Source organism: Aethalodelphis obliquidens, unplaced genomic scaffold (genome assembly GCF_003676395.1).
Source record: "Aethalodelphis obliquidens isolate GAN/ISIS:26980383/991018 unplaced genomic scaffold, ASM367639v1 scaffold14, whole genome shotgun sequence".
NCBI classification, from domain to species: domain Eukaryota; kingdom Metazoa; phylum Chordata; class Mammalia; order Artiodactyla; family Delphinidae; genus Aethalodelphis; species Aethalodelphis obliquidens.
The window spans coordinates 3,428,436-3,440,587 of NW_020837958.1; the positions used below are offsets into that span (position 1 = coordinate 3,428,436).

The window sequence follows — 12,152 nt, forward strand, 5'->3', positions numbered from 1 at the left end:
GGCAGGCCAGAATTCCACTTGGCACACTGGTCAAGTTCCAGCTGTCTGCTGCTTGCCTGCTGACTGCAATTAGGAGGCTATGATGGCCTCAGGCAGGCCTGTTCTTTTTTTCTCCTCATTGCTTGTTGGGGCTGGGGAAGCCAGGCCAGAGCTGCAGGATCATGACAATGGTTATAAACACGGGCACTGAGCTCCAGGAAGCCAGTCCGCCTGCACAACTGTGACCTTCGTCCAGGTAGCTCAAACAGAAGGCACTGGCAGCCTGTCTCCCTGGCTCTGCTCAGCTCTAAGCTGGGTGACTATTTAGAACAGAAGGGCAGTGGCCCAAAGAAATGACAAGACAGGGGAGCAGGAGACGGAGAGCTGTTTACTTGGGTTGGGCTCCTGGCAGGGCCTCTGCCGAGTGACTCAAAAGCCAGTTTACCCCTGCCTTGGCAACAGTGGGTCTCTGGGGGCAGAGTGTAGTGACATGGCTTAAAGGGGTAGGATACCATCAGATGAGGGGCAATTGAACACTTTGCTTTTGGGGGACCCCCACCTGAAGGTGAGGACTCCGACAGTCTTTCCACCATTTCTGACCCAGGAGTTGGATGCGTGATCAGGTATCATGGTCAGCGTCACATGCAGTTCACTAACAAGCAAGGGCTCCCAGGGCCCAAAGCGGCAGCAGTGGGCGGGCCCATTCTTTTCAGCCCCAGGTTTGGGTTGAATCTAGAATTTCTAACTAGTCCTCTTCTGCCCTGGGGCGTGGCTTCTGGCCTGAAGGGTGTGGGAGGCAACCAAGACAGCACTTGCCTGGGTTTGTCAGTCTCCGGTCTCTAGAACCACCTCTTCCTCTGGGACGCCAGCTCTACCTTCCACTCCCTCCCGCCACTGCAGGCGAAATAGGAGGAAGGAGCTGTTTGTCAGATCACGGCAGCTAAACAAACATGCATGGGACCTGGACTTCTGCTTACTTCACTCAGTCCCTTCCCTTCTGTCTGGTTTGCTCAGCCACAACCCCTCTCACCAGATCAGCAAATATCCCAGCAGTCTGGGGAGTCCCCCGCCCCCTGCTTGGCCTCTGCTGGAAACATGGCAGGGACCTGTCACTTGCCTTTCCCTCTGAGCCAAAGGCTGTTGCCCAGGGTGAGTGGTGAGCTGTGCTGGGTAGGAAGGATAGAGAGCTGAGGATAACGGCCTACCAGTTCTGAGGATTTTACTATGGGCGTACCTCACATGCACGTCTACTTCATACATGTTATCTCACTGAATACTCTCACACAACCCTTGAAATGGAAACATTACAGCCAAGGAAAATGAGGCTCTAAGAGGTTTCCTGGGACTTCCCTGGTGGTCCAGTGGTTAAGACTCCGTGCTCCCAATGCAGGGGGCCTGGGTTTGATCCCTGGTCAGTGAACTAAGATCCCATGTACTGCACAGTGCCGCCAGGAAAAAAAAAAAAAAAATCCCGACCAGCCCAAGGCCCCAGGACTCCAAACAGCCTGAATGGCTCTGAAACCTTGCTGTGCCTCACACGGCACCGCCCTTCCCTCCACGGAGCCTGTCGGTGACCCGGGGCTGCCCAGTGGTGGGAGGAAGTGGGCTAGGTTTTTCGACAGCTTGCAGGACAGGAGGCTATGAAGTACAGAAAAAGTTTATTGGAAATCCCTTGAATACATTTTAAAGTATAGCTCAATATTTCCAAATAAAGTAGGCTGGAGGAGCGGGAGGGGCTCTCCCACCTGGAGACACGACTGGTCCCAGCCCTGTCCCGGGGGTGCTGTGTGGGTCCGTCGAGGGCTCATACCTTTCATTGTACAGGGCTGAGGGACAAGGGCCGGCCTTGACAGTTGCTCTGCTCCTCCCAGGCTCAGCTCAAAGTCAGGGCTCAGCCTCCCTGGCCTCTCACTGATGGGGTCCTGAAGAGAGGCTGCTGCCTGCAGAGGCCAACAATTAGGAGTCAAAGAGGCAAATGGCTAACAGGCCTTTCCATGCTTGGCCTTGGAAGAGGGCAGCGGCTGACATATTGGGATGAGGTGGGGGAGTGGGGGGCAATCAGTAACTTACCAGGGCCTTTGCCCGTCTCAGTGCTGGGGCCTGGGGGGTAAGCCTGGATTGGTTTAGCAGGCCACAGGTGTGCTCTGGCCCAGAGACAGGATGGCCAGCTGGACGCCACTACTGGAAACACTTTTTTATTTATTTATTTATTTGTTTGTTTATTTTTGGCTGCGTTGGGTCTTCGTTGTTGTGCGCGGGCCTTCTCTAGTTGCAGCGAGCGGGGGCTACTCTTCATTGTGGTGCACGGGCTTCTCATTGTGGTGGCTTCTCTTGTTGCAGAGCACGGACCCTAGGTGCACGGGCTTCAGTAGTTGTGGCTCGCGGGCCCTTGAGCACAGGCTCAGTAGTTGTGGCGCACAGGCTTAGCTGCTCTGCAGCATGTGGGATCTTCCCGGACCAGGGCTCGAACCCGTGTCCCCTGCATTGGCAGGCGGATTCTTAACCACTGCGCCACCAGGGAAGCCCTGGAAACACTGGAGAATGTGTGCACAGGGGCAGGGCTCAGCCCAACTGAGGCAGCATCAGAGCTGACCCCAGCCCTGAGATCAGCCTTGTAGGTGAAAACAATGCCACGTGCACTTGCTAACAAGCAATTGAGGGTCACCTGCTCTGCTGCAGAACAGCTGCTGCCAATGAATACCCGAGGTGGGCCAGAGAAGCGGGGCTGGGCCTATCAGTTAGGCGGGGAGGAACAGATGGTCAGTGGGTGAGGCTGAGCCCTTGAGTTAACTCAAGTAACAACACCTGAATGCCCAGCTTTGTTTTCTCAACAAGGAACCGATCCAACTAATAAACCTCAGGGCAGTGTACAGACCCTGGGGTTAAAGAAACGTGGTGGCTAGGCCTAGCAGGAAAAGGCCCATTACCCAGCCCTGAGAATCAGGAACAAATGCCCCAGGAGGAGGGGCCTCTCTGGCCTTCCCCGGGGCCACAGCGCCCCTCGGGCACTACACGTGCCACAACTCTGGGGAGTCATCACATTTCGCACCCAAGACTTCCTGGGCTGCCAGAACAGAGTCAGTCTCTCTGGGGAAGCTGGGAGATTCAAAGTTCTCACCAGGAATATGTACATGTCCAAGGCAGAGTGTGATGTCAGTTCAAATGCAGCAATTCTGGGAGGTTCTGCTGCCCTCAGCCAGCCCTATTCTTGGATCCCACCGTATACACATGGGAAGGGAAATCCTCAGGGCAGCAACCTAAATCCAAGGAACCTCTCAGGAGGAGGCGCTGCCCCAGGAAGAGGCCCTCCAACCTTCCCCAAGTGAAAACGTCTAACCTCAAACATGTTTCCTCTACAAAATATCTGATTTCTCTGAAAGTAATAAATATTTACTGGGTTCTATAACCAAGGAGCAATGACAGGGGAAGGGAGAGGAAAGAGAAGAACCTTTGCTGTGACTCCAATGACAGAATCCTAGAGAGGGAGGCTTCTGTTTCCATGTAGCTGAGCACAGGCAGCCGCCAGGGCTGCTCGGATGGGCTGGCACAGCCTTCAAGGGTGGGAATGGCTGACTTTAGGGTTCTCATCACCTTGGGCAGGAAGCCTGCCATACTGCCAAAAATACAGGCACGGGGCAGAGAGAGGGAGAGAGAGAGGGGAAGAAGATACCAGAACTAACAGAGAAAGACCCTGAAGGAGAGCTTCCTTCCTTCCTCCTCCTAGCACTGTCTCCTTCCTCTTTCTGCCTCCACACCAGTCTCTGGGCCACCAGCTGGAATGTCGAATGGTGGATGGCAATGGCAGGCACACGAGGGGCTAGCTGCTGGGCAAACCCAGGGCAGGGGGCCGGTAGGAGGAGCGGGATGACAGCCTTTGTGAAGCAGCTGCTGAGGGCGGTATAAGCAGAGGGCCCTGCAGAGGGAGGTCAGAGGGTGAGTCCTCTCAAATGCTATCACTGGTCTTCACTGCTGCCGTGAGTCTCCAGGAGTGCAAGAGCAGGGACTTCCGGGTCCCCATGGGGGAACCAGCCTCCCCTCCACCTGGCTTGAAGCGGGACAAGGGATGGGAGCAGCTGACGAGTGGGAGGCTCTCTGTCTCCTGGGACCACAAAAAGGGGATGCTGCTGGTACTCGAGGACACCAACTTTTACTGCAGGGTTTCTACAAAGGCATCAAATTCTCGGACATTCTTCTCGTGCACAGCCAGCTTCTCTGGTAGTGAGTCCTGTACCGGGAGGGGAGAGAAAAGCTGCTTATTCAGGTAGGGCCTTGAAGCCAGCTGTCACCCTGGGCTGAAGGGAGCACGGCAAAGAGTCCGGCTCAGCAGTGCTGGGTTGGAGAGCAAAGTGCGGAGCAACTGAGCAGGCACTGGCCAGTGGGCCTTTGCCCAGCAGGGGTTAGTGGGGGCTGGGGAGGTGGACAGAACAGCCTAGGGAATCTAAGCCGGCCACACACATAATGAGATGGAAAAGGACCATGCCAACAACGGGATGACACAGAGAAATTCAACGTGAAGTATCTTTGGCACAGATGAGACTGACATTAGAATAACACAGTAGGTTTAGAGCCCTACAAATTCAGAACGTGTACAAATGATTTTTCACGGCCTGCGCTGGGCAGGCATCAGAATCCCCTGGGGGCACATGAACAAGGCAGTCCCAGCCATACTCCCAAGAGATTCTGACCCGGCAGGTCTACAGTGAGGCCTAGGAATCTGCATCTTTACATCAGCTGAGAAGGGGATGGGTTAGATGGGGTTGAGAGAGAACAATGAAAACAAAAAAACAGAACCATGAGGAGTTAAGTTTAACTGCCCTCAGGTATCAACCATTAATTAAAATTTGGTCCTGATCAGGTGGTCTGTCTCCACTGCTGAATTTGCATTTGACGAGTTCAGCCACCACAGACGACTTCCTGACGGGCACGAGACACTTGGTGCCACAGGACTTACAAGGCAGCCCAGACAGGCCAGGTGCCCGGGCGGGTTTGGGAGGCTGGGGCAACCAGCCAGCACTGGCTGCAGCCTCACGTTGAGCCTTTGGACTCCGGTTCCTTCCAGGCAAACTTCAAATGAGAGGCCAGGGAGCCAATGGTTAAAAGCCTAAAATCAGAAGCCAGACTCTTAGGGGTCAAAGCTTGTTTTGCCAGCTCAGTGTAACCACCAGCAAGTTATCTGCTCCCAGTGTCGTTTTCCTCATCTGTATACTGGGATGATAAGAAAACCTACCTCTTAGGGTCATTGAAGATTCATGTAAAGCACTTAAAAAATGCTTGGCACCTAGAAAGCTTCAATAAATGTTAATAATAATGACATTATTGCTGTATTATTATTACTGAGCATGCTTTCCTGATTAAAGCAAATCAAGGGCAGCTAAACCTAGATTCCTATTCCTAGAGCCATTCCTCTGATTTCGACACATGAGGTGATATACCCACCTCAAGCAGAGGGACCCTGACATCTTGTGGCATGGAGCACCCTGAGTTTGCGGCTGTGCAGGGCACTCCTCTGCCCTTCAGAGACAGGAAATAGGAAACACCCTAAGCGGAGATGTGGTCATTACAGTCAGTATCAGGACATCTGGCTGAACACGAGAACCAGGGAACGAGCTCTCCGAGGAAAGGGCAAGAACACCAATGCTGGGGACCTTCTGTTTCTTCTGCCCTGTACCATTGTCATCTGCCTGGCAACCTTAACAGCAGAAGGCAAGAGCTGTTGGAGCAGCCTGGCTTAGTGGCGTCAGCAAGCAGAAGACATCAGGCACCAACAACAGGCGTGTGTGAGAAATGCCGTGACAAGAGTGCCGAGAAAAGGAGGAAATGAGCGCAAGCAAATCTGAGATAATGACCGCCAGGCACAATGCAAATCTCAAGTGTGATTCCAGGAAGGTAATGGTCTAAAAGTCTCCGTCCTGTTACAGGGAAGATGGGAGGTGTGGGCGTGGAGGAGTAACAGGAAGAAATTTCCAGGCCTGTGGAGCAGGAATGACCATCGAAGGAGGAAAGGAGGCCAGAGGATGAGGTGGGGTGGGGGAAGGGGTTTCCATACCAAGTCCTCAGCCATGGACTGTGCCCCGATATCTATGGAGAGGCTGCTCAGCTGAGGGGGGTTCTGAAATTCACGATAGAAGGTCCCCAAGTCCATCGGAAGAATGTCGTCTTTAGAAAAAGCTGGTTTCTTAAAAAACAAGACAGACTCAAGTTTAGCTTGCCTTGGACCACAGAGGAAAATCAGAGGGGGTAAGCTATCAACAACCCTCTTTCCTTCCAGTAATTAGCAAAGAAAAGGCTCCTCCAGGCTTATCTTAGAGAAATCTTTATACCTTTCTCTTCTGGGCAGCTGAATTAAGCCTGGTGATGACATCCCTCTCCCCTGGTTAGGTTTTTGTCCCCTTCCTTCACACTCCTCTCCTTGGAAAAGGGCTATCCAGGGACTTCCCTGGTAGTCCAGTGGTTAAGAATCTGCCTTCCAATGCAGGGGATGCGGGTTTGATCTCCGGTCGGGGAACTAAGATCCCACATGCCACGGGGCAGCTAAGCCCACGCCACAACTAGAGAGAAGCCCGCGTGCTGCAACGAAACATCCCGCGTGCCACAACTAAGACCCGATGCGGCCAAAAATTAAAACATTTAAAAAAAGGGCTGGGGGCTATCCATTCATGAATAGGACCTATGCAGTTACCACTGGAAAATCCCATTTCAAGTTGAATTTCAATCAAAGACATGGCACAAAATGCCTTACTGCGATGGGCCTCCAAATGCCTCCCCAAGCAGGGTGTAAGGGCAGGTTCCCCACATAAGATGCACAGCCAGCACCCACTCCCTCTGCCTATACCGACCCATCTGATCCCTGAAGTCCTATTCAAGTGCAACGGATGCTTCCAGGTTTATTGCCCCCGAAGCAGCAAAGGTCAAGGAAGATGACGGCAACTTACGAAGTCGATCATGACAAAGTCGTCCTGGGTATTGCCACTGCTGCCCCCACTGGAGCCATCAGAGTGCAGGCTGCCCTGAAGAGGAGATGTAGTCTCTGGGGAATCTGGAGGATTCACCTGTTTCAGAATAAGGCAGAGGTAGGGGCTGGTTCTGGGCACTGGCTGTAAACCAAAAGCCAAGGAGCACGGCTAATGGTCTGTGGAGGAATAGTGAATGACTCGCCCAGGAAGGACGACGACTACGGCACCATCTCACTGCAAACTTCAGTCAATGGTGGACTCACCATGGGATCCACATCCTCCAGTTCCAAATTCTTGGCAGCAAACATGGCAAAGGGTATGTCCAAACTGGTCAGGGTCACCTGAAGAGACATGGGAGAAAGTATTAGTGTCCCCCTTCCCCCAGTTTGCCTGCTTCCTCAGAGCCCACCAGAAGCCTGGGGGTCCAGCACGTTTGCACACCTCAGTTGACGATGCCATCCCTCAGGTTCCTGTCTTGTCGGAGACCTCTCCAACCTCCCGTGCCTCCCACTGCGTGCCCACAGCATCAACAGGGGTGAGGGCTCCCCAGGACCCTGGGAGTTCAGCTTTGGAAGCTGGACCCACAGTAATTCAGTGACAACTGCTTTTCACTGGCAGAGCTGAAGAGGAACTTCCTATTTCAAGTTAGGCTGAGGCAATGACACTTCAGTGTAACGTGTCTGTACCTAATGGCGTGGTCTCCTCTCCTATGTGATCACAGAACAATAGTTAACTTTTCTGGAGGGATGTCACAGGTTATTAACCCTCTTCACAAAAAATTCACACACACACACAATTTCGCATGCGATTTCAGTGGTTCCACAGATCCCAGGTAAGACCTCACTCTAAGGGCTCACACATTCTCAGAGTTGCAGGGACAGAAAAATCACCTGGTTGATGGGTTTGTTGACAAAAGCCCCCACTTTCCGGACAAAGATGGTCTCCAAGACATCATGGGGGGAGGCCCGTCCCTCACTGCTGTTTGACACAGTTTCAGTATCCTCACTGGAGGAGAAAGGTAATGTTGGTTCTCATTCTCAAACCATAGCAGAGCCTACTTGGTTCCCCATAAATCCACCAACTTGTGAGGCTGCAGCCTAGGGCAGGAGTTGCCCTCCACCAGCTCACACATGTGGGAAATGGCAATATGAGGTCTGGCAGCTGCCACTGTCACCCTCCCTTTTGAATTAAGAGCAGAGGACTGCATTTCCTGGAAAAGCTAAAAATTATGCATATGTTAATTGAAACTTGGTGTTACAACTGTGTAGAGCTTACATAAAATTTAATCTGTAATACCAATGCTAAGCATCAATCACCGTGCATCTAGCAATCATACATATAGGCAAGCGGCTCTCATAGCAGCTAATTTTAATATTAATCTAATTACAAAGCCAGCCTCAAGATTTCAGATTTTTCCTGTCCTGTTTTGTTTTGCTATCTAAAGCTCCACACCATGTTTCCTCCCTTCTCTCTGCCCCCAGGCACCCCTCTGTTCAGCAGATGTTCCAGTGACACGTTCAATTTGGCTGCTCCCACTCCCTCCCTCTAGACCGAGGCTGAGTCCTGGAAGATGGGGGACTCTGGGCAACAGAAACAGGGGCCCATACTGTCGCTGCCACTCTAGTAGTCATAGCCCTTCAAGCAGCAGGGGATGGGAAAGCCTCAAAGCAGGGGCTCAAGATGGGGAACACTATGCAGTCCACGTGGCCTCTAGACTCCAGCCAGCAGGGAGGATCAGCATTTAAGAACCCCCTACACAGGGTCCTCTGTCTTAAGTTACTCCCAGTCATACCCCAGGAATCAAGGCTCAGAAAACGAGGGTGTAAAATGACCAAGAGGATCCTCCTTTGATTCTCTGACAGGAGGAGGGATAAGAGGATGGAAGTTTGGGGAGCCAGGAATGAAAGTAATTACTTTTCCTTCCCAAACAATCTCCTCCTCCTCCATCTCCACTGTGGGAATGGAAAAAAAACCCCAGGAATTTCTATTATCTGAAAGTTCGTTTAAGATGTGGTGGGGCAATCAACGTCATTATCTCTGAGGCCTTCCAGTTAAGGGAGGGAAGGGCAGGTAAAGACAGGCCCAGCTTCCCAATCCAAGGAGCTAGGCTTGTGTCTGGCCATTTTGTGAGCTAAGTGCTCTCTTAGGCAAATTGCTTAACCCTTCTGAGATCCTCTCGTCTTTTAAAAGGAGGTAACTGTGGTGATTTTTGCAGGGTGGGATTATGAGGACTTTTATCTCCACCTAATCAATGTCTTCAAATTTTGAATTTTACAGACTGTATCACTTCTGCAATCAGAAAAGATTTTTTTTCTTTTTTAATTTTAGTGAGGGAAAATAGTTGTTTCTAAAGGATCTCCATGAGGCATTAACATAGTAGAAAAAGAAGATCAATCCTAACTACCACCACAGACACACTGTGACTCCCGATGTCAGGGTTATGGTTAACGACGCCCTGTTCTGGTCTCAGAAAACACTGAGGATGCCAAGGGAATCAATCCTGGGGTAAGAGAGAAACATCTGAAAAACACCTTCACTGGATGAGGGTGAGAAGCACCAAGCCCGATGCTTGCTGTTAGCAGCAGTGCCCAGGGAGAGCTTCCTCACATATCAGCTGCAAAGTACGATTCTTATTGAGAATTTTAAGGATTCCACATTTTCCCCTCAAAGGCCAAGCCTGAGCCAATGCTGAAAGCTACTCTTTACTGATACCAAATAAGCACATGTATCAGGGAGGACAGGTCCCTGGCTGGTCCGAAGAGCAGCAGAGCCAAGATGTGAACTCACCTGCTGGAAGGTGTGGCAGCACAGTGGGCCCCATCAGAAGGGGTATAGGTTGTCAGTCTCTCCTGGTCACCAGCCTGGGCACCGTGGGCAGGCTGGTTGGGAGCAAGGGGTACCCCACCTTCCTTCCCGGGAACCATTAGCTTTGGGGAAAAATGGAAAAATACAGCGAATCATGGCCGTGTCAGGTAGAAGGGGAAACTCACGGCCTAGCATGATGGTAGGCCTAGCATCTGCTTTCCAGCTTTTCCATCACCAATGCTGCCACCAAGTGGGCAGGAAAACTTGGAAATCTTTATCCTCTCTGGGGCTCAGTTAATGGAAGACATGCATGGAAATGACTACAGAGGGAAAGACAGGGAGAAAACACTTGGGAAACTCTTCTTTCCTTCTTTGAAGTCTAAAAGGTCCCCGCTCAGAATCATCTTAGTCCTCCAAAGCTACAGAAGAGCTTTGAACACTGGTGTCTCAAGAGGCCCTTCAAATGTGTCAGGACAGGGGAGGCAGCATAGGAACCCCTAGTGTCCTCCCCATCTTTAAAGATACCTGGTAAGGGTGTGTGGTGTTTAAGCCGGCAGCAAACACTGCTGGACAACCCAGGTCAGCTGATCCAACGCCCAGGGCAGCAGGCTGACAGGAAAGGCGAGAGCTTGAGAGCTAAGCAAGAGAAAAACAAAGAAGGGCAGAGGAAAGGAGGAGGAAAAAATAGGCAATCCTAGAGTATGACTAATGATCGAGATCGGCAGAGAGGTAAGGAATGGATCCCAGCCCACATCCTCATGGTGCGGGGGGCCTGATGTAAGGGTTAAAGACAGACCAGGCCATTACTCTGTAAATAAGAAAGCAGACTTGTTTGCAGTGGGATTGAGATTCCCAGCTCTGTGCCTTCCAAAAGCCTCAAATGAGTTCCCTGCGTCCCCTTTTCCCAGGGGCTCAGCTAACTGTTTCAGTTTCCACCCCAGTAGATCTGTAGAGCACAAGCCTGGGCAGAACTCGGAGCCAAAGTCATCGGTTTTTCCCAAGTCATTCTATTTTCTCCTTTGACCTTGAGGTCCCTTTGAAACAGAAGCAGTCTTCTCTAATCACACCCTCCATCACCACTGGGTTTGGGAGGGTTCCTATTTATACTGAAAAAGAAAGAAAACCATTCTTGGATGGTTTATTTGGAAAAAAAGATATAAGCAACTCCATGTATTTTTCACATCAATGGTAGGAGGAGGGGCAAATGACAAATCCTATTTTGGGCTGCTGTGCTATGGCTGTATACTGTTAAAAATCAATTACCATGCCTCAAAATAACCCATAGAAAACTTGGGGATATTTAAATAGCTATACCTTGTACTTTACAGTTTTTAAATAAAAAGATACCGTCTGATTATATATACCCCCTTCTTCCCAGTATGGACTCACTTGATGGGAAAAGGCCAGTCCTGCCATGGGGACCCTCAGAGTGTCCGTCACCACAGGAGTAGGGGTCTGAAAATGTGCCTTTGTGACAGTAAACACACACTGTGCACAGATACACACAGAGACAGGAGAAACAAGAGAAGAAAAAAGAAAAGGGACTTGAGAAAGAAGTGAAAAAACTCTGGAAAGGGCAGTTGCAATAGAGGCTGAAATGTACAATGAAGTCAGCAGGGAAGCAGGGAGAGAGCTGCATGACTGCCTTTGGAAAAGGACCGCTTGGAAGGATGTGAAGAAGAGATGTTTATCCCTGGTGCTCTCCCTGATGAGCAGGTGGAAAACAAAGCTGAGTTGAGCTGCTATGACTTGGCGAAATCTGAACCAAGCATTAGTCTGTCTTTAGTCAAAAGAGGGTGGAAGTTAGAGAACAGCTTCCAATAGGAAGGTCCTGAGAACAGACACAAGTTGTGCTAAGCAGGAATGAGGACACTGAGGTTAAGATGTTAGACTGAAAGCCTTTTTCTGGGGACTCAGGATCTGCGGGCTCAGGTTTAAACAGTTGACGTTTGTTGGCTGGAACTTTAAAATGCTCAGATACCCAGCTGCAAACTTTCCTACATAATCTCAGGGAAGATGAGTTGGGGTGTGCAGGTGTAGGCATCAGGGTGTGTGTGTGCACGCTCTTACAGTCCCTGACGGTGTAGGAGAACTTCATGGAGTAAAAGCTAGGGCATTTTCAAAACTCATGATTTCAAAGCTAATTATGGGTATGATGATTGTTTTGGGTCTTGCTGTTCCATCTTTAAGTCTCACCAATTAGCTAATTAACGCCTAGAAATGGAGGTAGGACCTTAAGTCACAGTAGCAGGTTCAGGGTCACAACTATTTCTTGACTCAACTCTGTGCCCAAATGACACAATGATCCTTATTTTGTTGGGCGGGGGGGAACCCAGCTCATTAACATGTATTCACTGGATTCTAGCAAAAGCTCAAATAGAAGTTGTTGAACAATTATGCAATTCCCTAGGTTAA

At 50.7% G+C, this 12,152-nt stretch overlaps 1 protein-coding gene across 14 annotated transcripts in view; it reads right to left on the minus strand.

The window, feature by feature from the left end:
* Positions 1-1,618: 1,618 nt before the first annotated feature.
* ATG13 (autophagy related 13) overlaps positions 1,619-12,152 on the minus strand; it is a 46,876-nt gene continuing 36,342 nt past the window's right edge. For 5 of the 14 annotated variants that reach the window (XM_027114815.1, XM_027114814.1, XM_027114813.1 and 2 more), the window contains 7 exons: positions 10,263-10,373; positions 9,720-9,859; positions 7,823-7,937; positions 7,196-7,273; positions 6,912-7,028; positions 6,026-6,154; positions 1,619-1,919 (listed from right to left, as the gene is read on the minus strand). In XM_027114815.1, coding sequence (XP_026970616.1) covers positions 1,638-1,919; positions 6,026-6,154; positions 6,912-7,028; positions 7,196-7,273; positions 7,823-7,937; positions 9,720-9,859; positions 10,263-10,373 — 972 coding nt within the window. In that variant the 3' untranslated portion in view covers positions 1,619-1,637. Of the gene's footprint in view, positions 1,920-3,527; positions 4,205-6,025; positions 6,155-6,911; positions 7,029-7,195; positions 7,274-7,822; positions 7,938-9,719; positions 9,860-10,262; positions 10,374-11,126; positions 11,226-12,152 lie in introns of those variants that run through there. The other 9 variants (XM_027114819.1, XM_027114818.1, XM_027114822.1 and 6 more) reach the window with 7 other exon arrangements.